Consider the following 25,747-nt stretch of genomic DNA (forward strand, 5'->3'; position numbering starts at 1 on the left):
AGGAGCTGGCTGGGGCCATTACATCCTTTATTGGGGGTCAGGGGGGTAAAGGGGGGGAACCCCCACCCCACAGCCCCCCCCACTGCTGCGGGGGGGGGGCAATAAATAAAGGGGGGCCATAGAGCAGTGCCCCCCCCTCTTAAACCCTTAAAGTGCCACAGTCCTGGTGCTGAAGCCCCATTCCTTGGGGAGGGAGCCCCCCAAATTGGGGGGGGGGGGGGTGTGTGTGTGTTAGATCCAGCCCCCCCATTGGCACCTCCCACCCCCCCGTCTCATTCACAGTGTTCGGCCTCATCCCGGCCTTCGGAATACCGGGAATGGCGGCATCGGGATGCAAAGAGCTCCCCCCCCAATGCAGTGGTATGGGGAGCAAAGGGGGGGGGTCCCCATTGTGTGTGTGTGTCCCCCCCCCAGGTCCCATCAACAGAGGCTGAAGACGGAGGGGGCCTGATCCCGGTATTTCTCCTGGAAGCTCCGGAGCACGGGCACGAGGTTCTGGAATGCCGGGCGGAAAGAGGCCTCCGCTTCCCAACAGCTCCGCAGCAGCCGGTAGAGCTGGGGGCAGGAAGGGGGCGGGATGGGACCGGGAGCATCACCCCCCTTCCCCACCCATTCCCGTTTCCCCCACTTTTCCTCTTTTCCCACTTTTTTCCTCACTTTTCCCACTTTTTTCCTCACTTTTCCCACTTTTTTCCTCACTTTTCCCACTTTTTTCCTCACTTTTCCCACCTTTTTCCCCACTTTTCCCTCTTTTCCCCAACTTTTCCCACTTTTTCCCCACTTTCCCTCTTTTCTCACTTTTCTTCTCCACTTTTCCCTCTTTTCCCCACTTTTCCCTCTTTTCCCCTCCCCTGGCTCCACTTCCCTCTTCCTCCCCATTTCCTTCCTGCCCTGGGGGCCAGCACAGCCCAGGGTGACACAGACAGAGCCGGACACACAGACCTGGACACATGGACACGGACACATGGACACGGACACATGGACATGGATACAGACATGGACACATGGACATGGACACATGGATATGGACACACGGATATGGCTATATGGACACATGACATGGACATGGATACATGGACACATGGATATGGACACATGGACATGGCTACAGACATGGACACACGGATATGGATACATAGACACAGGGACATGGACACACAGACATGGGCACATGGACATGGATATAGACATGGACACATGGATATGGAGACATGGACATGGACACAGGGATATGGCTATATGGACACATGACATGGACACGGATACATGGACACATGGATATGGACACATGGACAGATGGACATGGACGCACAGACATGGACACAGACATGGACACATGGATATGGACACATGGACATGGATACAGACATGGACACACGGATATGGATCCATGGATCCATGGCCACGGTGGCAGCATCACCTCTGCCGGGCAGTCCCTGGGGCTGGGCAGGCGCCGGCCGCGCTCCAGCACCTCGATGAGCCTCAGCACCGTCATCTGCCCCTGCGTGGCCCCGATCAGCTCCAGGAACTTCTGCAGCCGGGGGGGGGAAACCGGGAGCCGGTGACCCCCTCGATCCTGATCCCGATCCCATTCCCATTCCCGGGCCTCACCACCGGCGGGCTCTGCCCCACGTCGCAGCGCGTCAGCAGCTCGTAGAGCGTCACCCCGAAGGACCACACGTCCGAGGCGTAGTAGAACTTGCACTCCTTGAGGCACTCCACGGCGTACCTGCACCACGGGGCACCCATGAGCAGCCAGCATCACCCTGGGGGGGTCTCCCTGTGTGTGCGTGTCCCCCCCCCCCCCCCAAAGTGGTACCCACCAGAAGACGGGGCTGTCCCCATCCTCCCGCACGCGGTAATAGTCGTGGCCCTCAGGGATGGCTTTGGCTAAGCCGAAGTCTCCGATCTTCACCACGTGCTCATTCTCCAGCAGCACGTTCCGGGCGGCCAAATCCCTATGGATGTAGTGCAGGGAGTGCAGGTAGGCCATTCCCTAAGGATGGGATACGGGGGGGGGGGGGGGGGGGTCAGAGGCATTGGGAAAAGGGAGGGGAGGGTTTAGGGATGGAGAGGGAAGGAGGAGGCTTCACCTCGCAGATCTGCTGGGCGAAGAGCAGGATGTGGGCCAGGCTGACGTTGTGCTTGGGAAGGTAATCCCGGAGGCTTCCCAAGGGCACGTATTCCATGATGAGCTGCACGATCTTCTCACCTGCGGGAAGGAGGGGCATGGAATCCAGGGAGAAGGCATCAAATTCCCGCTGGGAATCGCTGCCCCCCCCCGCCCCAAAAACCAGGGAGGAATTGGGGGTTGAAGTGGAATGGAATCCATCATGGAATGGCGTGGGTTGGAAGGGACCGGAAGCTCATCCCCATGCCTCGTGCTACACCAGGTTGCTCCAAGGGATGGGGCATCCAACCCTTCTCCATTGAACCCATCCCAGTGTCCCGGCCCCCTCCCAGGCTTCTCCACTGAATCCATCCCAGTGTCCCAGCCCAATCTCAGTGTTCCCATTGAACCCATCCCAGTGTCCCAGCCCAATCCCAGTGTTCCCATTGAACCCATCCCAGTGTCCCAGCCCAATCCCAGTGTTCCCATTGAACCCATCCCAGTGTCCCAGCCCCCTCCCAGGCTTCTCCACTGAACCCATCCCAGCGTCCCAGCCCCCTCCCAGGCTTCTCCACTGAATCCATCCCAGTGTCCCAGCCCAATCCCAGTGTTCCCATTGAACCCATCCCAGTGTCCCAGCCCAATCCCAGTGTTCCCATTGAACCCATCCCAGTGTCCCAGCATGATCCTGGGAAGAACTCCCCCCATTGAACCCATCCCAGCCCCCTCCCAGGCCCCTCCATTGAACCCATCCCAGTGTCCCAGCCCCTTCCCAGGCCCCTCCATTGAACCCATCCCAGTGTCCCAGCCCCTTCCCAGGCCCCTCCATTGAACCCATCCCAGTGTCCCAGCCCCCTCCCAGGCTTCTCCACTGAATCCATTCCAGTGTCCCAGCCCAATCCCAGTGTTCCCATTGAACCCATCCCAGTGTCCCGGCCCCCTCCCAGGCTTCTCCACTGAATCCATCCCAGTGTCCCAGCCCAATCCCAGTGTTCCCATTGAACCCATCCCAGTGTCCCAGCCCCCTCCCAGGCTTCTCCATTGAACCCATCCCAGTGTCCCAGCCCCCTCCCAGGCTTCTCCACTGAACCCATCCCAGTGTCCCAGCCCAATCCCAGTGTTCCCATTGAACCCATCCCAGTGTCCCAGCCCCCTCCCAGGCTTCTCCATTGAACCCATCCCAGTGTCCCGGCCCCCTCCCAGGCTTCTCCACTGAATCCATCCCAGTGTCCCAGCCCAATCCCAGTGTTCCCATTGAACCCATCCCAGTGTCCCAGCCCCCTCCCAGGCTTCTCCATTGAACCCATCCCAGTGTCCCAGCCCAATCCCAGGCTTCTCCACTGAACCCATCCCAGTGTCCCAGCCCAATCCCAGTGTTCCCATTGAACCCATCCCAGTGTCCCAGCCCCCTCCCAGGCTTCTCCACTGAACCCATCCCAGTGTCCCAGCCCAATCCCAGTGTTCCCATTGAACCCATCCCAGTGTCCCAGCCCCCTCCCAGGCTTCTCCATTGAACCCATCCCAGTGTCCCAGCCCAATCCCAGTGTTCCCATTGAACCCATCCCAGTGTCCCGGCCCCCTCCCAGGCTTCTCCATTGAACCCATCCCAGTGTCCCAGCCCCCTCCCAGGCTTCTCCATTGAACCCATCCCAGTGTCCCAGCCCAATCCCAGTGTTCCCATTGAACCCATCCCAGTGTCCCAGCCCCCTCCCAGGCTTCTCCATTGAACCCATCCCAGTGTCCCAGCCCCCTCCCAGGCTTCTCCACTGAACCCATCCCAGTGTCCCAGCCCAATCCCAGTGTTCCCATTGAACCCATCCCAGCGTCCCAGCCCCCTCCCAGGCTTCTCCATTGAACCCATCCCAGCGTCCCAGCCCCCTCCCAGGCTTCTCCACTGAATCCATCCCAGTGTCCCAGCCCAATCCCAGTGTTCCCATTGAACCCATCCCAGTGTCCCAGCATGATCCTGGGAAGAACTCCCCCCATTGAACCCATCCCAGCCCCCTCCCAGGCCCCTCCATTGAACCCATCCCAGTGTCCCAGCCCCCTCCCAGGCCCCTCCATTGAACCCATCCCAGTGTCCCAGCCCCTTCCCAGGCCCCTCCATTGAACCCATCCCAGTGTCCCAGCATCCTCCCAGGCTTCTCCATTGAGCCCATCCCAGCGTCCCAGCCCCCTCCCAGGCCCCTCCACTGAACCCATCCCAGCCCCCTCCCAGTGTTCCCATTGAGCCCATCCCAGCATCCTCCTGGGAACAACTTCCCTGTGCCCCCCCCGCAAACCCGACGCCTTCCCCTTTCTCCCTCCCAGCATCCTTCAGCTCCGGAGCTTCTCCCTCCGCCTCCTCCTCCCCATCCCCGTGGTCCTCACCCCTCTACTGGGGGCTGGCCCAGCCCTATGGGTGCCCCCCCTGCGCACCCATGGGTGCCCACCCTGCTCGCTGCAGCACCCCTTGTACTTGACGATGTTCTCGTGGTACAGGGTCTTGAGGATCTGGATCTCCCTTTCCCAGCTGGAAAGGAGCTCCCGGCTGCATCCGGCCTTGAGGGACTTCACGGCCACCATCTCCCCGGTGCCATCGTTGGTGGGGTCGTAGCAGTAGAGCCCAACCTTCCCGAAGTGGCCCTGCGGGAGAAGGAGGCGCTGGAGGCCGCATCCCGATGGGAAGGAGCAATTCCCGCCTTCCCCACGCCGGGAGCAGCGGTGCTGGAGCAATGGGATTGGAAAGGGTTCATAGGGGAGAGGTGGCAATGGAGGGTTGGGGTTTGGTGGGAAGAGGATGGATTCATCCAATGGGGATTCATTGGAATCAGGTTGGGAAGAGGACGGATTCATCCAATGAGGATTCATTGGAATCAGGTTGGGAAGAGGACGGATTCATCCAATGGGGATTCATTGGAATCAGGTTGGGAAGAGGACGGATTCATCCAATGGGGATTCATTGGAATCAGGTTGGGAAGAGGACGGATTCATCCAATGGGGATTCATTGGAATCAGGTTGGGAAGAGGACGGATTCATCCAATGGGGATTCATTGGAATCAGGTTGGGAAGAGGATGGATTCATCCAATGGGGATTCATTGGAATCAGGTTGGGAAGAGGACGGATTCATCCAATGGGGATTCATTGGAATCAGGTTGGGAAGAGGACGGATTCATCCAACGAGGATTCATTGGAATCAGGTTGGGAAGAGGACGGATTCATCCAATGGGGATTCATTGGAATCAGGTTGGGAAGAGGACGGATTCATCCAATGAGGATTCATTGGAATCAGGTTGGGAAGAGGACGGATTCATCCAATGGGGATTCATTGGAATCAGGTTGGGAAGAGGACGGATTCATCCAATGGGGATTCATTGGAATCAGGTTGGGAAGAGGACGGATTCATCCAACGAGGATTCATTGGAATCAGGTTGGGAAGAGGACGGATTCATCCAATGGGGATTCATTGGAATCAGGTTGGGAAGAGGACGGATTCATCCAATGGGGATTCATTGGAATCAGGTTGGGAAGAGGACGGATTCATCCAATGAGGATTCATTGGAATCAGGTTGGGAAGAGGACGGATTCATCCAATGAGGATTCATTGGAATCAGGTTGGGAAAAGGACGGATTCATCCAATGTGGATTCATTGGAATCAGGTTGGGAAGAGGACGGATTCATCCAATGAGGATTCATTGGAATCAGGTTGGGAAAAGGACGGATTTATCCAATGAGGATTCATTGGAATCAGGTTGGGAAGAGGCCGGATTCATCCAATGGGGATTCATTGGAATCAGGTTGGGAAGAGGACGGATTCATCCAATGTGGATTCATTGGAATCAGGTTGGGAAAGGACTGGAATGAACCTGGATAACCCCTGGGCCCACCCAAAGCGGGGTTGATCCCTGAGGGATTGATCCCCTCATTTCCTTTGGGAATCTTGAATTCCCATTCAAACCTGGGGGTTGGCAACGACCATTCCCGCCATCCCCTAAACCAAATCCATGTTTCTGGAGGAGGGGGATGGGATGCACCTCCCCCAGCTCCCGGATCTTCTTCAGGTAACGCTTCTGGAAAACAGTGGGATCCGAGACTGGGAAGTCGGGATTCACCGCGGTGACATCCACAAGGGCTGGGAATGAGGGAAGAGGAGGGGAGGGGGGAGATGCTCCTTTATCCCCATTCCCACATTGGACTTTTGCCCTTTTCTCCCTCATTCCCCCTTTTCCCACATTTTTCCTTTCCTTTTCCCATTTTCCCCCCTTTTCCCATCTCTTTCCCTCCCTTTTCCCCTTTTCTCCCTTATTCTCCCCCTTTTCCCATTTTCCCCCCCTTTTTCCATCTGTTTCCCTCCCTTTTTCCCCCTCTTTTCCTTTCCTTTTCCAATCTTTCCCCCTTTTCCCATCTCTTTCCCTTTTTCCCCCCCTTTCCTTTCCTTTTCCAATCTTTCCCCCTTTTCCCATCTCCTTCCCTCCCTTTTTCCCTTCTTCCCCCTCTTTTCCTTTCCTTTTCCAATCTTTCCCCCTTTTCCCATCTCTTTCCCTTTTTCCCCCCCTTTTCCTTTCCTTTTCCAATCTTTCCCCCTTTTCCCATCTCCTTCCCTCCCTTTTTCCCTTCTTCCCCCTCTTTTCCTTTCCTTTTCCAATCTTTCCCCCTTTTCCCATCTCTTTCCCTTTTTCCCCCTCTTTTCCTTTCCTTTTCCAATCTTTCCCCCTTTTCCCATCTCCTTCCCTCCCTTTTTCCCTTCTTCCCCCTCTTTTCCTTTCCTTTTCCAATCTTTCCCCCTTTTCCCATCTCCTTCCCTCCATTTTTCCCCCTTTTCCTTTCCTTTTCCAATCTTTCCCCCTTTTCCCATCTCCTTCCCTCCCTTTTTCCCTTCTTCCCCCTCTTTTCCTTTCCTTTTCCAATCTTTCCCCCTTTTCCCATCTCTTTCCCTTTTTCCCCCCCTTTTCCTTTCCTTTTCCAATCTTTCCCCCTTTTCCCATCTCTTTCCCTTTTTCCCCCCCTTTTCCTTTCCTTTTCCAATCTTTCCCCCTTTTCCCATCTCTTTCCCTTTTTCCCCCCCTTTTCCTTTCCTTTTCCAATCTTTCCCCCTTTTCCCATCTCCTTCCCTCCCTTTTTCCCTTCTTCCCCCTCTTTTCCTTTCCTTTTCCAATCTTTCCCCCTTTTCCCATTTCCTTCCCTCCCTTTTTCCCCCTTTTCCTTTCCTTTTCCAATCTTTCCCCCTTTTCCCATCTCTTTCCCTTTTTCCCCCCCTTTTCCTTTCCTTTTCCAATCTTTCCCCCTTTTCCCATCTCTTTCCCTTTTTCCCCCTCTTTTCCTTTCCTTTTCCAATCTTTCCCCCTTTTCCCATCTCTTTCCCTTTTTCCCCCCCTTTTCCTTTCCTTTTCCAATCTTTCCCCCTTTTCCCATCTCCTTCCCTCCCTTCTTCCCCCTTTTCCTTTCCTTTTCCAATCTTTCCCCCTTTTCCCATCTCTTTCCCTTTTTCCCCCCCTTTTCCTTTCCTTTTCCAATCTTTCCCCCTTTTCCCATCTCTTTCCCTTTTTCCCCCTCTTTTCCTTTCCTTTTCCAATCTTTCCCCCTTTTCCCATCTCTTTCCCTTTTTCCCCCCCTTTTCCTTTCCTTTTCCAATCTTTCCCCCTTTTGCCATCTCCTTCCCTCCCTTTTTCCCTTCTTCCCCCTCTTTTCCTTTCCTTTTCCAATCTTTCCCCCTTTTCCCATCTCCTTCCCTCCCTTTTTCCCCCTTTTCCTTTCCTTTTCCAATCTTTCCCCCTTTTCCCATCTCCTTCCCTTTTTCCCCCCCTTTTCCTTTCCTTTTCCAATCTTTCCCCCTTTTCCCATCTCCTTCCCTCCCTTTTTCCCTTCTTCCCCCTCTTTTCCTTTCCTTTTCCAATCTTTCCCCCTTTTCCCATCTCTTTCCCTTTTTCCCCCCCTTTTCCTTTCCTTTTCCAATCTTTCCCCCTTTTCCCATCTCTTTCCCTTTTTCCCCCCCTTTTCCTTTCCTTTTCCAATCTTTCCCCCTTTTCCCATCTCCTTCCCTCCCTTTTTCCCTTCTTCCCCCTCTTTTCCTTTCCTTTTCCAATCTTTCCCCCTTTTCCCATCTCTTTCTCTTTTTCCCCCCCTTTTCCTTTCCTTTTCCAATCTTTCCCCCTTTTCCCATCTCCTTCCCTCCCTTTTTCCCTTCTTCCCCCTCTTTTCCTTTCCTTTTCCAATCTTTCCCCCTTTTCCCATCTCTTTTCCTTTTTCCCCCCCTTTTCCTTTCCTTTTCCAATCTTTCCCCCTTTTCCCCTCTCTTTCCCTCCCTTCTTCCCCCTTTTCCTTTCCTTTTCCCATTTCCCCCCCGTTCCGCCATCCCGCGCAGGGATCGGCAGCCCCACCGTGCGCCTGGAGCTGGGTCAGATCCCGCAGGATGGTCCGGAAGGACGGCCGCTCCGCAGGGCTGTAGTTCAGGCACTGACAGATGAGGGTGGCCAATTCCCGGCAGGAAGGCTCGGGAAGGCGATGCCTCTTCTCATAGAAACGCTCTTTCTAGGGCGGAAAAAAGCCGGAAAAGCAGCGCTTCCATCGGGAACCGGAGCCATTCCCGGCTGGAAGAGCCGGGATTGGGGATGCGGAGCGGGCTCAGCACCTCGGAAGGGGCCCGTTCCTTCAGTGGGACGTCGGCATCGAAGCAGATCTCCAGCAAGGTGGTACCGAAGCTCCATTTATCCGCTGCCGGGCTGAGGTTTCCCGCATCCCAAACGCATTCCGGAGCGATCCATGGGATCCGGTCCACACGCTCTTTGGGAGAGGGGAAGGATGCTGAGGATGCAGGCAGGAAGAACACGGAGAAGGCGAAAAGCTTCCCACAGCGGGATCGGTTCCGCGTGTTCAAGATGCCCCAAATCCCACGGGAAGCAGGGAAGGAGGGGAGGAAAATCCACCTGGAATTCCAGCCCGGAGCATGGAACAAGCCAATACCTTCCCGGGAGAGCACGGCGAAGCTGAGGCCGGGATCGCTGAGCTTCACAAAGGGCACAGCTCCCTCTTCCAGCCCTTTCCTGGCCAGCAGGATGTTCTTGGCACACACGTTGCCGTGCACCAGGTTCTTGTCTTCCTGTTGGGATAATCCGGGAATATCATGGCATGGTTTGGAAAGGGACCTTAAAGCTCATCCAATTCCAAGCCTTAAATAGGGAGATTCCCGCTGGAGAGCACGACGCGCAGCTTGGGATCGCCCTAAGGCAGGGGCAGGAGCTTGCACTGGGCCTCGTGGAGCTTCCTTGGGAACAAGGAGAGATCCCAAAGGAAACGCTCCAGGCTCCCTTTCCCTGCCTCACCTCCTCCTTATCCCTTGGCACAAACCCAAACCTAAGGCAGGCAACGAAAGGAAGGGGAAGATTGACTTTGGGAAGCACAGGGCAGCTCATTCCCAAATCCCAAGGGCACAAGCAGCGCTTGGAGGCGATTCCAGCCCCATTCCCTGCTGGAAGCATCCCGGGAAGCTGCATTACCAGGTAGCTCAAGGCACTGGCCAGCTGCTTGGCCACGGTGATCTTCCAGGCCACGCTGATCCGGCCCTTTTCCTTCCTCAGCAGCACATCCAAGGGTCCGTGTTCCACAAACTCCTCCACCATAATATCTGGGAAGAGGGAGCCGTTATCCCGCTGTGCCGACAGCGCCGGGAAAAGCTGGGAAAGGCTGGGAATTGCCTCGGGCTTACTCTCGGAGCCGCGCACGCAGACGCCGTGCACGAAGGCCAAGTGGACGTGGGCCACTTGGCTCATGAGGCTGGCGCTCTCGAAGAAGGCCTGCGGGGACAGGGAGCATCCATGGAAGAGCCATTCCCAAGCTGGAAAAGACCGGGAAGCTCATCCCATTCCCGGATCCACGGGCACCTTCCAGTGAGCATCCCTTCAAGGGCTTCATCCCGAGACGGAGCGCCATTCCCGCTTGTCCCATCCCTTGTCCGAGGCCCCATTCCTGACACCGGGATGCGCTCACCAGGGATATATCCCTATGGCTGGGGTCCAGCACCTTCAGCACCACGTGCAGCTCCCGGCTGTTGTTGTTCTGCTCCGTGGAGAAGTATTCGGCTTCATCCTCGCTGGTCCCATGGATGCTCAGGACCCCGTCGTAGATGTTGGTGCGGGTGCCTTGGCCCAAATGGGCTCTCTGCAGGGACACACAAGGGGCTTGCTGTCATTCCAGCCCATTCCCATTGTTTTCCTGCTATTCCAGCTCCATTCCCTTTCCCAGCCTTCACCCTTGGTGCCAAACTCCAGCTCTGGAGTGCTCCTGCTCCAGGCACCCCTTTGCTCCCCCCTTCTCCTCCCAATGGCTCCGCAGCTCTCAAAGCACCCGGGCTACCGGCAGCATCCCATGGGATGGGGAGCGGGATGCTCCGGTGCCCGGCAGGGGCAGGACCTGGGTGAGCTCCGTCTTGCGGATCTGGTGGAAGCTGAGCTGGGAGAGGTTGAGGAGCTGCTTCGGGCTCTCCTTCGCCTTCCTGGCGATGAGCAGGTCCGAGATCTCTGCCGGAGGGAGGGGAGAGGCTGCTGCCGATGCTCCGGGAATCCCGGGATGCTCCCATCGCGGTGGGGAAGCAGCCCCTGTACCTCCTGCTTTGGGTGGGCAGCATCGCTTCACCGTGAAGCTCTCGTTGCCGGACTTGAGGGTGCAGCCCTTGAGCACATCCAGGAGCTCCCGCAGGGTGGGGAATTCCCGCTCCCAGCCTTCCAGCACAAAGGAATTGCGTTTCTTCTGGATGCGGAACTGCCGGTACTTGAGGCCGCCTCGCACGCCGGGAGCCTGGCGACGCCGGGAGCGGGATGCGCGCTGCAGCTTCCCAACAGCCAAAAAGCCCTTCCCGAGCGGAGCATCCCCGATTCCCGGGAATGCCGTGTCCTACCTGCTCTTGGCCCCGTTTGACCACAGACAGGATCATCCTGTTGAAGTCCAGGACGCTCCAGCGCAGGATGTAGAGCCCTTCCTCCTCCTCCCGGCGCAGCTTGGCAAAGACAAATTCCTCCCTGGAAAACGGGAATGGCGCGGGATGAGCCCCCCCGCCATCCCAGATTCCCAGCGTCGGGAAGCAGGCACTCACTGCATGGGCCCGTGGATGCCGTTCTGGATGCTCATGAGGAGCCGAGGGGGTGCCACTTGGTGGCACAGGTAGTGGCTGGAGTCCGCGGTGAGGCGGAAGTAGCCGTCCACCAAGGAGACCAAGGAGAGCGCATTCCCGGGGCATGGAAGCACCACATCCTGGAAGGAGGGAGGGAAGAGGCTCAGCAGCACCATCAGCACCCAAAGGCCACCATGAAAGAGCATCAGACTCAAAGAGGAACCCTAAGGGCAGCTTCCAGTGAGGAATGGGGCTACAGGGAAGCGGGAGAGGGAGCTCCAGCAGGGATGGGTTCAAGCTGGAATGGGAATTCAGCTTGGATACAAGGAAGTTCTTCCCTGTGAGGGTACTGGGACACTGGGATGGGTTGAAGGGAGAAAGTTGGGATGCTCCATCCCTGGCAGTGCTCAAGACAGAGCCTTGGGTGCCGTGGTCCAATGGGAAGAGTCCCTGCTCCTGGCAGACGGTTGCGATCGGATGCTCCTCAGCTCCTTCCCAACCCGTTCCATGACTTTAGGAGGAATTCCCACTTGCGGCCATGGACCAGATCCTTGTGCTTCCCATCTCGGCCCATGGAGCGAGCTCCACTCACCAGGCACTTGTTGTCCTGCCGATGGATGCTGACCCGGCAATCCTGGACCACGATGTGGGTGACCTCCTGGAAGTCACAGAACTGGGACCATTTGGGATCATCCCGCTCTGCAGGAGCCGATCCCTTGGGCTCCAGCTCCTTGTTCCGGTTCTTCCTCCCAAAGTAGCCCCGAGGGGAAGAGGTCTCCGAGTTCTGCAGAGGGAAAGACGGGAAAGGGTCAATTCCTACCGCTGGGAACAAGGGCAAACCGGGATCAACGGGCAAGGAACGGGAGCACACGGGAAGAAGCAGTGGGATGGGACTGGGATGGCACCGGGAAGCACCCACCTCTACGGGCACCGCCCGCCACTGGATCCCGCTTGTGCCGGTGATGAGGACCTCATGGGTGACCGCCGGCTCCTTCGCCAGCACCGGATGCTCCGGATGGATCCCATTGGGCTGCACCTTTTCCCCTTCGGAAGAGGTATCCAAGGCAAGCACCGGGAAGAGCTCGCTCCCGAAGCGAGGAGCGAGCTGCTCCAAGGTGGATAAGTACTTGTACATGATATCCGGAGCCGTGAGCTTCCCGGTGCCCACCGTGTGCCTCTGGAAGCGCTGCAGGAACTTGCGGAAGAGGCTCTTGAGGCGGAATCTGGTCAGGAAGTTGTTCTCTTGGAGCTGGCGGCAGAAGGAACGCGGGATGCACTCCTTGAAACTGGGGAGGGAAGGGAAAGGCTTCGCTACAGCGGCCTCGGGAGCATCCCATAGGGAAAGGGATGGGATTCTCCTCCTCTGCGGAGCTGCTGGAGCAAGGGCAGAGGGGGGAGTTCTTCCCTGTGGGACACTGGGATGGGATGAAGGGAGAAGGTCTGGGAGCGATGGGAGGTCCACGGATCTCAGCCATGGAAGCAGGAGGAGCCCTTCCAACCCAAGCCAAGCCGGAGAGGACAAAAGCTGGAATGCCAGGAGCAGAACATCAGGAATCACCTGTGTTTCCTGGCTACTTCCTCCAGGGAGATGCCTTTCCTGAGGGCCATATGGGAGAGATGGAGCACGGCCATGCCCAGGCTCTCGTTCTTGAACCTCTGCACCTCCTGCTCGCTCGGCAGCTCCCTCAAAGAGGCCACGTCGTGGATGAACTCGTATTTCCCCTATTCCAAGCGGGAAGAACAGGGGACAACCAAAGGAATGACGCTGCTTGGGCCTCTAATCCCTGTGGCTGCCCCACGGTGGGGTTGGTACCTGCTCAAAGAGGTACTCGAAGGATGCTCTGTCGAGCAGGGCCGATCCCTGCATCCCCTCATTGGGATGCTCGCCCTGGCGTGGGGCATTCCGATAGACGGCCGGCTCCTTCTCATTCATCCCATGCCAATTGCGGAAGTAATACCTGGGAAAGCAAGGAGGGAAGAGCCCCTTCCAAGCGCCTGGAATGGGCCGCGAGATGTTCCCTAAGGAAAGCCGGGAATGGGCCCCACCGCATGCGGAAGAGCAGGTTGAGGTTGGTGTCCTTGCCGATGTGGAAGAGGTGGTTGGGGGGGAGCCACACTTGGCTCTGGGGGTCGTAGAGGGCAAAGAGGCTGTAGCACAGCGGCGTGATCCCTGCAACGGGAATGGGGCTTCCGTGAGGCATTCCCGGGAAAACAAGCCCTTGAAGGGATAGGAAACCCCCCATCCCCGATGGAGGAGGCCAGAGGGCGGGAATTCCATGCACCGATGCGGTGGGCCAGGTCGATGCAGATGTCCTCGGCGCTGAGCGTGCCCTGGCTGTAGGTCCGGCAGCATTCCCGCTCTTCCTGCCCGCTCCAATGCAGGAACACCTTCACCCCGGCACCGCTCGGGAAGCAGCAGGCGTCGGGGGCCGAGTCGCTGGGCTTCACAGTGCATTGGCACAGAGACATGGCTGGAATCGGGGGGGGGGGGGAGACAGGGAACACCGGCTCAGGGGAGCAACCGGGAAGAGCTTTGGATCCATCCCATCCGAGCATTCCCAGCGCTTCCAAGGCCGCCATGGGGTGGGAACGCTTCCAGGAATGGTGACTCCAGCATTGCCCTGCTTCCAATCCCAACCCCTCCTTTAGGGGGATAAACTCATCCCGGTCTCCATCTAAACCTTCCCTGGAAGAGCTTGATCCCGTTATCAGAGACCAGCCCCCTCCTGGCTCCATCCCGTACAGGGATGAGGCTCCCAGTGCCCAGCACAGGGGGGGGACAACCCCTGCCCTGCTCCTGCCGGACACGGGCGCTGATCCAGCCGGGAATTCCATAGGGAATCCATCAATCCCAGCTGGGAACTGGGCACCTCCCGCTGCGGCCACGCACCTCAGTGGCACCTGAAGCATCCCTCGGTGCCGGGATCCAAGCGGGAAGAGGCTGCGCGCACCTGGATAGGGAGGAAGTGACCCCTCAAGAGCCCCAAACGGGCCCCCCCCATCGCAATACCCCCCTCATATCGCGATACCACCCCCCTGCCCCCCCCCCCCCATATCGCGATATCCTCCCCGCTCGTACCAGGCCCCGCTCCGCTCCAGCCCGCTCCACCCCGCAGAGCGGCCGCTTCCTATTGGGCCCGAGAGACGCGCGCTGCCATTGGCCCAGCGTCGCCGCGCCCACACGCCCTCGCCCTATGAGCGTGGCACAGGGAGCGGCTCCGCCCCCCGAAGGGCCGGCGGTGATTGGCTGCTGAGTCGGAGGCCTGAGTGGTGCCAGGGGAGCTGCTGGGTCCTAGCGCCCTCGGAGGCGGAGCGGGAGCGCAGCTGGATCCAAAGGGGAAGATCCACAGGTGGATCCAAAGGGGGGAACCCACAGGTGGATCCAATGGGGGGGATCCACAGACGGATCCAATGGGAGGGAACCACAGCCGGATTCAATGGGAGGGGATCTACAGCCGGATCCAATGGGAGAGATCCACAGCTGGATCCAAAGGGGGGAACCCACAGGTGGATCCAATAGGGGGAATCCACAGGTGGATCCAATGGGGGGGATCCACAGACGGATCCAATGGGGGGGAACCACAGCCGGATTCAATGGGAGGGGATCTACAGCTGGATCCAAAGGGGAAGATCCACAGGTGGATCCAAAGGGGGGAACCCACAGGTGGATCCAATGGGGGGGATCCACAGACGGATCCAATGGGAGGGAACCACAGCCGGATTCAATGGGAGGGGATCTACAGCCGGATCCAATGGGAGAGATCCACAGCTGGATCCAAAGGGGGGAACCCACAGGTGGATCCAATAGGGGGAATCCACAGGTGGATCCAATGGGGGGGATCCACAGACGGATCCAATGGGGGGGAACCACAGCCGGATTCAATGGGAGGGGATCTACAGCTGGATCCAAAGGGGAAGATCCACAGCTGGATCCAAAGGGGGGAACCCACAGGTGGATCCAATGAGGGGGATCCACAGACGGATCCAATGGGGGGGAACCACAGCCGGATTCAATGGGAAGGGATCCACAGCTGGATCCAATGGGAGAGATCCACAGCTGGATCCAATGGGGGAACCCACAGGTGGATCCAATAGGGGGAATCCACAGGTGGATCCAATGGGGGGAATCCACAGGTGGATCCAATGGGAGGGATCCACAGGTGGATCCAAAGGGGGGAACCCACAGGTGGATCCAATGAGGGGGATCCACAGACGGATCCAATGGGGGGGAACCACAGCCGGATTCAATGGGAAGGGATCCACAGCTGGATCCAATGGGAGAGATCCACAGCTGGATCCAAAGGGGGGAACCCACAGCTGGATCCAATAGGGGGAATCCACAGGTGGATCCAATGGGGGGGATCCACAGAAGGATCCAATGGGGGGGATCCACAGACGGATCCAATGGGGGGGAACCACAGCCGGATTCAATGGGAGGGGATCTACAGCTGGATCCAAAGGGGAAGATCCACAGGTGGATCCAAAGGGGGGAACCCACAGGTGGATCCAATGGGGGGGATCCACAGACGGATCCAATGGGGGGGAACCACAGCCGGATTCAATGGGAAGGGATCCACAGCCGGATCCAATGGGAGAGATCCACAGCTGGATCCAATGGGGGAACCCACAGGTGGATCCAGAATCTTGCGCTTGAACGTGGGGCAACCCTGGGGCTTTTGAAGCTTTCGGAACCCAGCTGATTCCCAGATTTGGGAATTCCCTGTGGCTCCAGCCGGGCTCTGCTGGGGAACAGAGAGCCCGGCTCCTGCAGCCTCTATTGAGCCCCCCCAAAGCCCCATTGACTCCATCCCCTCCAACCCCCCCCCATCAATTCCACCCCCCCCCCCCAAAATGCCCAAATCCAGGTTTTTACCCTTTATTTTTACTGATTCTCTTCATTCTTTGCTTTAGGTCAGGAATCCATCGGCTACAACCGGAGGCACTTACAGGCGGCAGCAAAGGGGGGGGGGTAGGACCAGAGTTGGGGGTATCCCCAGCCATGGCACCGGGGGGGGGGGGATGATGGATGGATAGGGGGGGGTTATGGGGGGGTTTTGGGGTTTTTTGTTCCTTTTTCCTGGTTTTATACAATTAATAAAAGTCTGCAAAAATATTTACAACCTCCGGCCCCCAGCTCCTTCCTCCCGATCCCAATCCCGATCCCAATCCCGATCCCACTCCTATGGGCGGCGAAAGGCTCCCGGTGCCACCAACCCAGGAGCCTCAAGCATCCCCCCCCCCGCCCTTCCCTCCCCTCCACACTGCTCCAGTCTCACCCCCGAGGGTCCATTTGGGAATGCGGTGGGATGGAGCTGGGATGAGCTATAAAAAAAAGGGGGATCCCGGCTCGGGATAAGGGGGAGAAAGCCCCCAAGTCCTTGATTTTAGAGAGAATATATTAATACAAAATTTGGGGGGGGGGGGGTAGGGGGGAAAAGGAGGAAGAGGAGGGGAAGGAGGAAGGAAGCAAAGGGGCAGGGCTGGGATCAGCCCCACAGCGCCGGAGCTGGGGACAAAGTGCAATGGTGACCCCCCCCCAAATCATCTCTAATCCATAGTGGGTTATGGGTGGGGGGGGCACAAGAAGGGGTTAGACATAGGGCTGGGGGGGGGGGGGGTTCCCTGTGTGTCCCCCCCTATTCCATAGCCCCATTCCCAAGCCCTAATTGAGGAGGGAGGGCTCGGCCGAGCGGATGATGGTGGGTCTGTTCGGAGCGGCCGGGGGCCTCCTGCTGCAGAGAGACGGGGATGGGGTGAGCATGGAAGCGGGGGGGGATCCAAGGGGCAATGGATCCCTCCCCTAATCCCGCATCCCGGAAGCCATGGATCCGGCTCTTACCTGGGCACGCCGGGGGGGATTCCAGGCGGGATGCGCGCGGGCCGCAACGGGATCTGCGGCGGCGCCGAGAAGGGGTCGTTGTTGGCGGCGAAGAGGAGCTGGGGGCCAGGTCGGGATGGGATGGGGGGGGCGGCCGAGGAGGAGGAGGAGGAAGAGGAAGGGGCTCCCGCAGGGATGGGGATGAGCGGAGGCCCCGGTGTTGGGCCCCGCACGGCCGGGGGCCGGTTGGGGGGCAGGATGGTGGAAGGGCGGCGCTGGGGCGGGGGGCTGCGGAGAGACAAGAGGGAGATGAGCACTGGACCTTGCCATTCGGGTGCTGAATTCCCCTTGGGAATGCCACGGGAATGGAAGCAAACCTGTGGGGGGCGGTGGGGGTGGTTTGGAGCCAGGTGTCATCGACGGGGGGGGGCACGGGGGTGGAGACGGTGCTGGTGCTGATGTCGCCGATGATGTGCAGGGCTTCCTTGAGCGCGTGGTACATGCGGAGCATCTCATCCCGGCGCTGAGCCTGCTCGGCCGACTCCTCCATGAGGCTGCTCTGGTCGGCCGAGGAGTACAGGTAGGCCAAGAGCTCGGAGTGGATGAAGTCCTTGGTCTGGAGATGGGATACGGGCATGGAATCAGGGAATGGGGGCGGTGGCACCGGGATGCAGGTTCCAACCCCCTCTGCTATGGGTAGCGGCAGCATCCATAGAGGAGGTGGCTCCAAGCTCGCCTTGAGGGACGGCGCATCCCGTGTCCCAGCGAATCCCATTCCCGTTATCCCGCGTTTCCCCCCCGTGCAGCAAGGGAGGGAATTCCGGGCTTCTCCCCGCTCACGTTGTTGATCATGAGGTGCATGATGGTCTTTGGCATGAGATCCCGGATGGATTTGTTGATGATTCCCACATAGGAATCGACAAGGTTGCGGATGGTCTCCACTTGCCGCTCCAGTTGGGGATCCATGGAAAACGTGTTCTCCTGAGCACCGTCCTCCGGCTCCGTCTGCACAGGGAAAACCGGACCGGGATCAGCCCCCAGAACCCCCCTGCTCCTCCATCCCCCTGCTCCCTGCCTCCCATTCCCATCCCGCGTGGATGCCGTTATCCCGCCGGAAGCACCACCTCCATGAGCTACCCCGGTGCCTCTTGGGTGATCCCATGGCGTTATCCAAGGTATCCAAACCCTGCCTATGGAACACCGGGATCTGAACCCGGAGCTCGGTATCCTGGGGCTGCTCATCCCACCCGGAAGCAGCATTTACTTGGTCTTTCTCGGGATAAACTCCGGCGCGGAGGAAGGAGGCTTTCCAGCTATCCACATCCTCCTGGGAATCGCAGGCCAGCTCGATCTGACGGAGATCCTTATACACGTTCCTAGGGAGGAAGGAGCAGTGGGAGCATTATCCCGGCATTCCCGGCGGGATGCCGGCCGCCTGCGGCTGTACCTCTGCTCCGTGTTGAAGATGGCGAAGACGTGCTTGTTGGACATGAATCCCTTCTCCACATCCCGGATTTTCAAGTTATCCAGAGGCAACATGTATTTCTTCTCCTTCTCCTGGAAAAAGAAGGGAATGGGAAGGGGGGGGGGGGGGTGAAATCCCCATTCCGGAGCATCCATTTCCTACATTTCCCATTGGGAACGGGCACTTTGGGGATACTTGGGATGGAGCCGGACCCCAGCCCCGAACCCCTTCCCAGCTCCCGCCTTCCCTAGGATGCATCCGGCACCGCGCTGGAGGAAGGGATTTGGTTCCTCACGCTCCCAAGAGCATGGGATGGGGCTGGAGCCGGGATGCAGCACATCTGGAAGGGGTTAGGAAGGACCCTGGTGCCAGATGTGGAGCAGAGGCACCGAGGGGCCCCCGGCACCGCCCCCCCCCCCCCCCCATTTCCTGCCCCAAATCCATAACGGGAAGGGAAAGGAAGGGAAAAGAGGGGGCAGGAATTCTCCTTTCCCAGCCTGGATTGGGCCGCACAAGGATTGTGCCACGTCAGAAGGGAGACAAAGCGGATTCCCTGCGCCCGCCGCTGGGAAAGGGGAAGGAATGGCCCTGGGATGAAGCCAAACGGATCCCAAATCCCACTTGGAATTCCGGCCCGGCCTGCCCAGTGTTCAGACTACATGTTCAGGATGCTCCCCCGTTGTACAGTAGTCTGCACACTGGTTAGATCGGATCCGGCTTTGCGGCATCACCGGTACCCAGGTAAGCAATAGAGGGGGGGGGACACGTCCCAAATCCCTCCTTTTTGGGGACAAATCCAATGGATTTTGCCCTGTTTATGGAGCTGGGATGCTGAGGGATGGGGGAGGAGCAAGGACCCCCCCTTGTTGCGCTGATCCAGATCCAAAGCTGGGTGCTGGATGGGATCCGGGCCGGCAGAGCCGCACAGAGCCTCATTCATCCCAGGGCTGGTGCTCCTTAGAGCCGGAATGGGGGGGGGTTTATTCCAGCTCCATCACCTCCACACATTCCCTTCTCCTTTCGGAAGTGGATTTCCATAGGGAATGAGGGGGGATAAAGGGAAAAGAGGCTCAAATCCGGCTCCGGCTCCTGGGAAATAAAGGCTGTTCCCATTTCCATGTGCTGGGCTCTGGTGTGGTGGGACCCGAACCAAGCCAAACCTCCCCAAGGGCCAAGGCAGCAAATCCCATGGGATAAAGGGATCCCGGCGGAGCAGCGGGGTTCCTGGCCCACCAAAACCCCGGGATGGAGGGAATGGGGCTCATTCCCTGTGCTCTCGGGGGGGTCAGTGCCTGGTGGTTTCCAGACCTTTCCCACCCGGATGGATGCTGGTGTAGGGATTTCAATCCCAATGGATGGTGGAGGATACGGCGGCGTTCCCGCAGGGAATGGCAGGGTGACAGCACACCCATGGGGGCAGAGATGGGCTTTTCCCTTTGATCCAGGATTAGATCCATCCCAACCGGCTCCCAGGTTGGGAAAGGGATGGGACACAAGGAGCCCCGGATCCCTCTTGATGGGAGCCACAGCGCCCACCCCCGAAAGAGGCGGGATGCAGCCGATCCCATGGGATCTCCTGGCACAGAGCATCCCCCCCTTCCCAAACCCCATCCTTCCCGGCACGCACCTCCTCATCCTTGTACCAGGACAAGGATTCCGCCGTCAGCACGAACCAGTATTCCTTGGATCCTCCCTTCATGATGCTGATGTTGTTGATGGTGAGCCAGCCCCTACGGATCACCTGCAGGCACAGGAGCAGGGGGGAACGGAGGGGAGGAAGGAAGGAATGGTTACAGGCTCCTGCACAGCATTCCCGCATGGAAAAGTGCTCCCGAGCCCGCCTGGATCCTGCAGGGAAAGCCCCAACCGTCATTCCCAAAGCGCATCCCACCAGAGAGCTTAACCTGCATCCATAGCAACTCCCACGCTCAGCCCAAGGAAGTGATGGGAAGCACGAGGGAGCATTCCAGGCCCTATCCCAGCCGGGATCCCGGTGAGGAAGCCGCAGGGACCATCCCCTTGTCCCGGCACCAAGGAGCATCCCAGTGCCGGTAACGGCATTCCCAAGGCAACAGCCCCTCGGCCACTGTCTCTTGCCGGGAGTTCTCCATGGATCCCATGGCTTTGGGAGCCATAGGATGGAGGGAAGGGGACTCGGAGCCGTGACTCTCCCTCTTCTCACCATCACCCCTCTGCACCGGCAAAACCCATGGGAGAGCCGCCGGCATCCTGGAATTCCAGGAGAGATTCCAGCCAAGCTGGGAATGGCACCGACTCCCCCCCCCGCATTCAGATCCATGTTCCCAATCCCTGTCCCGAGTTATGGGATGCTTGAGCTGGGGTTAGTACCACACACGGGTTAGTAATGGGGACAGGGGGGATCTGAGCCCCCCAGTCCAGGCATGGAGCCTGGGATAATGGGAATGTTGTGGAGAGGGGAAGGAGGAGCCCTGGAATTCCACCTTCAATCAAAAGGATCACCTTGTGCTGAAGCGAGTCTGGTTTTAAAGGAACCAGGAATGGGATGGAGCGGGGCTGCGGGAAGGGAGCGGGGCTGCGGGAAGGGAGCGGGGCTGCGGGAAGGGAGCGGGGCTGCGGGAAGGGAGCGGGGCTGCGGGAAGGGAGCGGGGCTGCGGGAAGGGAGCGGGGCTGCGGGAAGGGAGCGGGGCTGCGGGAAGGGAGCGGGGCTGCGGGAAGGGAGCGGGGCTGCGGGAAGGGAGCAGCACATTCCTTTAACACCAACTGGCATCAGGGATTGCTCCCATGGGATCACGCAAAGTGCCCGGGAGCAGCTCCAATGGGAATCCAATGGGAAAGCCCAATTGTCCCATCTCCCCCTTCCCATCACCTGGATTTAGGGCCAGGGCCAGGCCCGGGGGCCCCTCTGGATCAGGAAAAACATCGGGATGGTGCCAGGAGGAAATGGAAGTGTCCGAAGAGCCGGGAATTGGGCACGGAGCCCTCCCAGCCACCATGGGGTCCAATGGCAAAGCCTTCCCGGAGGAGCGGGATGGATGCTGTATCCCGGTTTTCCCAGTTTCCTTCCCTAGGGATTCATCCAGGCTCCCAGTGATTCCGGAGCCGCTGCGCACACGGGGCTGGGACACCCAAACTGCGTGGATTTTGGGATCGTTTTCCCTCCCGGACCCTTCCATCTCCTCAGAGGCTGGCTCCAAGGGAATCCCTTTTCCATAGGGAAGGAACACCGCCTCCCCGGGATGAGCACGCTGCAGGAGAGGCTCTCCCATGGCTGCCTATGGAAGCTCATGGATAACACCCCCCCCCCCCCGGCTTCTGCCTTGCCGAGGATCCCGGGATCCCTGCGCCTCTTCCCAGGGAGCAGCGGCAGGGATCAGCCCTGAGCCCCTCGGTCGTGGGCCTGAGGGAATTCCCAGCTCTGGGATAAGGCCCCGGGGTTTTCCCGGCCTCCCTCCCCTATCGGCGTGCTCAATCCCGGGAAGCTGGGATTGGGAAGAGGTTTTCCTGGCAGGAACACGTCCCTCACCGGGCTCTCTACCCTTGCTAGCACGCTATGTGGGTACTTACCAGTATCTCCCCCTTTAGGGCACAAAATTGGGGGGGGGGGAGGGGGAAGGCAAAAAAAAGTGGGAAAAGGAGAGGGAAAAGTGAAGGAAAAAGGAGGTGACGGAGGGAAGAGCACAAAAACGACGGGAAAAAAAAGCAGGAAAACAGCAAAAGAAAACCAGGGACATGCCATTAATGATCATTGCAGTGTTAATGTCCCACCACATTCCTGCCAAACAGCAGCATTCCCGAGCCGGGAGCCACCGGTTTCCCTGCTTCCCCCACCCCCCCCCCACCCCCCCCCCGCCATCTCCATCCCCACGATTCCCTAAGGAAGGGGGTGAGGGATGAGGTGGGATCCCGCTTCCCGAGGGAGCCGCGGCCGTACCTGGTTGGGAATGGCTCGTTTCTTGTTGGCCTGCGTGTTCCGCTGCTGCGCGCTGGGGGCAGGAGGAAGAGGAGCTGTAAGGGGGGGGGAATGAAAGCCAAGGCCCGCGCTTCCCACCCGGAATGCCGTAAGGAAGAGCCGAATCCGAAGGGGAAGCCCGCTGCGCGCAATCCAACCGCAGCAGCCCCTTTGGCTGGGTGCTGATTCCAAAGGGATATTCCAGCAGCAGCCCCTTCCACCGCAAGGCCCAGCACCAGGCAGGATTCCTTCTCCAGCAATTCCCAGTTCCCTTCCCAGTTGGAAAAGAGCCCCCGGAGGGAAAGCTACCTGTCTCTCCTGAGCAACCAAAGGGGGCGAGGTGCGGGATGGAACCATTAGTCAGGAGCGGGAACAAAATCCGGGAGAACAGTTAGGATAACACCGGAATTCCGCACGGAGCAGCAGTTACAAGCATAAAGAGGGGGCCCTTTCCTGGCACCTTTTCCCACCTCCAAAGGCAGGGAATTCTGGCCCTCAAACCTTGGGATACTGGGGGGGGGGGGGGATGCGCAGTGCGCTCAGCGCGAGCCATCCCTGTGCTGTAGCATCCCGCTGGGATGAGCTCCGTTCCCCAGCCCCAAATCCAAAGGGGAATTTGGGAGGAGAAGCTCCCTGGCTCTTCCCAAAGTTCCTTGTGGGCTGAGGGCGGGGTGTAGGGATGCACACACGGAGCGAGCAGGGCCATGCTGCAGGAGCAGGTACCCACCCGGTCGTGACGTGCTGCTCTGTGTAACAGCTGGGGAGTGGGAAGAGAGTCGGAGGAATCCATAGGGAAGAGGGAGATGGTTCAAAGGAAAAACAGGAGAGATTAGGAGGAGAGGAGGGAATTGTGGAGGAAAGGCAACGGAAAAGGGGGGGGGAAAGAGAGGAACAAGAGGAAGCCGGCGTGAGATGGGAAAGGGGGGACCAGCTCCGGCAGGGATACAGGGACACCAGGGCTGGAGCTCCGGATGCTTCCGGATGCATGGATTGGGGCTGCGCCGATGGCTCAAAGCAAGGCAAGGCCAAGAGGAGCATTCCCCCCCCTTTTCCTGGTCCTGATCCTGGGAGGAGCTCAAAAGGATGGGAGATGCTTGTGCTCCGTTGGGATAGGAGGGAATGATTCCGCCTCCCCTCTAATTCCCAGTGTGCAGGGGCTGAGTAGGGATGGGAGCTCCCGTATCCCATATCCAAAGGGGCACCGGGTGCTGCTGTGGGATTGATGGGATGCAGGAGGCTCCTGGGGCAGTTTTCCATGGGCAGCCCCAGGAACCTCCCTTCTAAAGCGCCTCAGGATGTATCCCGCCGGGAAGGGACTCACTTGGCAAAGCCAATGAAGTCCTCGTGGTTGGTGTTGATGTAGGAGAGCTCGATGTCGATCAGCAGCAGGATCTGGGAAGAGGGAAGTGGCGCGTTGGGAGCCATCGGGATGCCACAAGCGGGAGCTTTGGGAGCAGGGAAGAAGGCGGGAAGCAGGATGAGCTCCGGGCTCACCTGGTCCTTGGTTCTGCCCTCCCGCTCCCGGATGTGGGTGGTGACGATGCGCTCCGTCTCCTCCCGTAACCTGGGGTAGGAACCAAGCTGAAACGAAAGGGAGAAGATCCAAGGAAAAGGAGGGAAAGGTCTTTGTGGGGCTGTGGCCAAGGACACGGAGCTTTGGGAGCACGAGGGGAGGCCGGAGCCAAGCCCTCGTGCCAGGGGCTCCATGTGCCAGCATTCCCGATGCGCATCCCAGGGCCGGGAGGATGCGGCGTCCCCCGTAATGAGCCGCAAGGGAACCGGGCTCCTCTCTACACCAGATTCCAACCCATCCCTGGAGCATCCAGACTCGAGACGGAAGGAATTCCATTGGGAAGCACTGTCCTGACCCATGGGAGCAAGCGGAGCGCTCCTGCTGTGCCTGAACCACACTGGCATCTGAACTATCCCCCCCGGATCCCATCGCCTCCTCGCCTGGATGTGCCCCATTCCCAGTAACCCAAGCGCTTTTCCCAGTGGAAGGCATCTTCCGGTGCTGCCAGGATGAGGTTTGGAATCATTCCCAGCCGCTGGTTCTTATCCATGGGAATAACAACCTTCCATGGATAAGGAGGATAATTGCAGGGCGGGATGCGGATGCCTGGGTGACATCCCGGGCTGACGCAGCCTTGATTCCAGCACCCGCGGGAGGTGCTCCGGGTTAAAGCCATGGGATCATTCCCAATCCCAGCAGCGGGAAGGGGCCGGGATGGGCTCGGCCTGGCTCAGTACCTTACTGGTGCACTGCCGGACCGTGTTGATGAGCTCCTGGATGACGAGGTCCACGCACTTGAGGCACGGCTCCTTCAGCTTCACCACTTGCTTCTTCACGATGGCCTCGAAGGCCAGGTCTGGGGTGAAGAGCCCCGTCCTATGGGAGGCACCAAAAGTAGGGATCAGGAGCAATTCCGGGATGCAACCCTCTGGATGAAGGTGTTAACCCCCGCCCTGCAAAGGAATGGGACTGGGAACGCTGCATGGAAATGGGAAGGAAGTGCTCTGGTGCATCGGGGAGGGGTTGGAGCCAAACAGCTCTATCCCATCGCCATTAATCCCTTTGGAATGCCTGCTCCCCCACTCGCCTCACTCCATGGATGTTCTTGATGGCGTAGCTGATCTCGCGCCTCAAATCCTTCTCATCGAACTCCATCTGAACAAGGAGGAAGAGCCCCATGGAAGGGGTTGAGCCCGGCTCTCGCCCATTCCCGAGCCCGTGCCGCTGCTTCCAGCCTGGATTTACCTTCACAAGCTCAAAGGGGAATCTCTCATGGAAGATGCGGTTGATCCTGGCGCCTCCGGACAGCTCCAGCGTGTCCACCTGGTCCCCAGAGCCCTCGATCCGCTTCTCAAAGTCCACCCCGAACTGCTGGACCATCCTATGGGAAAGAGGCGCATCCAGCGTGAGGATGCTGGGATGGGGTCAACGGAGAAAGGTTTGGGTGGCCCTGCCTATGGAACCGGATGAGCTCCTTCCCAAGCCATTCCATGATGCTATGGGAAGCTCTCCTGTTTCCACACCGGAAGGGCTTAGGAGCATCTCCCCCTTGCCATAGCTTAAGGGATGGGCACAATCCATCCTCTCCAACGCGGATGGGGCCCCAGGAGGAACCTACTGCAGCAGAGCTTTGGTTTTCCGGGTGGGATCATCGGGCCGGAAGTTCTTGTACTCCTCCACCTCCTTTTCCAGGGATAGCAGCTGGCTCTGGAGCTTGCTCCGCAGCGAAGGCAGCGTCTCCCGGATGTGGTTGGTCAGTTGCTGCGCGACACCCGCCGTTACCGAGCCCCCGAACCCGGGTACCGGGGATGCTCCCTGCCCCATT

General features: G+C 58.9%; 2 protein-coding genes across 8 annotated transcripts in view; both read right to left on the reverse strand.

The window, feature by feature from the left end:
• TYK2 (tyrosine kinase 2) lies at positions 1-16,122 on the reverse strand. Of its 5 annotated transcripts, none has more exons than XM_080636217.1 (25): positions 16,069-16,122; positions 14,086-14,146; positions 13,478-13,666; positions 13,242-13,365; positions 13,009-13,153; positions 12,754-12,917; positions 12,115-12,481; positions 11,788-11,979; positions 11,178-11,335; positions 10,983-11,103; positions 10,690-10,882; positions 10,499-10,605; positions 10,076-10,246; positions 9,795-9,882; positions 9,586-9,713; positions 9,053-9,188; positions 8,721-8,872; positions 8,470-8,620; positions 6,127-6,224; positions 4,543-4,735; positions 2,094-2,212; positions 1,824-1,996; positions 1,612-1,729; positions 1,421-1,531; positions 1-555 (listed from the first exon to the last, which is right to left on the reverse strand). In XM_080636217.1, exons 3-25 carry the CDS (start codon positions 13,662-13,664, stop codon positions 421-423), a joined length of 3,531 nt encoding a protein of 1,176 aa, XP_080492343.1. In that variant the 5' UTR covers positions 13,665-13,666; positions 14,086-14,146; positions 16,069-16,122; the 3' UTR covers positions 1-420. The 5 variants fall into 5 exon arrangements, 4 of the variants coding, with proteins under 4 accessions (XP_080492343.1, XP_080492344.1, XP_080492345.1 ...); XM_080636218.1 differs by lacking the exon at positions 16,069-16,122 and adding an exon at positions 14,275-14,288; XM_080636219.1 differs by lacking the exons at positions 14,086-14,146; positions 16,069-16,122 and adding an exon at positions 14,275-14,299.
• DNM2 (dynamin 2) overlaps positions 16,102-25,747 on the reverse strand; it is a 14,138-nt gene continuing 4,492 nt past the window's right edge. The window contains exons 7-21 of one of the 3 annotated variants that reach the window (XM_080636228.1): positions 25,541-25,683; positions 25,168-25,303; positions 25,010-25,077; positions 24,660-24,798; positions 23,904-23,990; positions 23,731-23,801; positions 22,392-22,443; positions 22,025-22,036; positions 20,106-20,219; positions 18,461-18,570; positions 18,278-18,389; positions 17,854-18,018; positions 17,391-17,629; positions 17,035-17,301; positions 16,102-16,924 (exon numbers count right to left, since the gene is read on the reverse strand). In XM_080636228.1, coding sequence (XP_080492354.1) covers positions 16,858-16,924; positions 17,035-17,301; positions 17,391-17,629; positions 17,854-18,018; positions 18,278-18,389; positions 18,461-18,570; positions 20,106-20,219; positions 22,025-22,036; positions 22,392-22,443; positions 23,731-23,801; positions 23,904-23,990; positions 24,660-24,798; positions 25,010-25,077; positions 25,168-25,303; positions 25,541-25,683 — 1,782 coding nt within the window. In that variant the 3' untranslated portion in view covers positions 16,102-16,857. Of the gene's footprint in view, positions 16,928-17,034; positions 17,302-17,390; positions 17,630-17,853; positions 18,019-18,277; positions 18,390-18,460; positions 18,571-20,105; positions 20,220-22,024; positions 22,037-22,391; positions 22,444-23,730; positions 23,802-23,903; positions 23,991-24,659; positions 24,799-25,009; positions 25,078-25,167; positions 25,304-25,540; positions 25,684-25,747 lie in introns of all 3 variants that reach the window. The other 2 variants (XM_080636227.1, XM_080636229.1) reach the window with 2 other exon arrangements.

The sequence above is a fragment of the Psittacula echo genome, assembly GCF_963264785.1.
Source record: "Psittacula echo genome assembly, chromosome: 30".
Classification (NCBI taxonomy): domain Eukaryota; kingdom Metazoa; phylum Chordata; class Aves; order Psittaciformes; family Psittacidae; genus Psittacula; species Psittacula echo.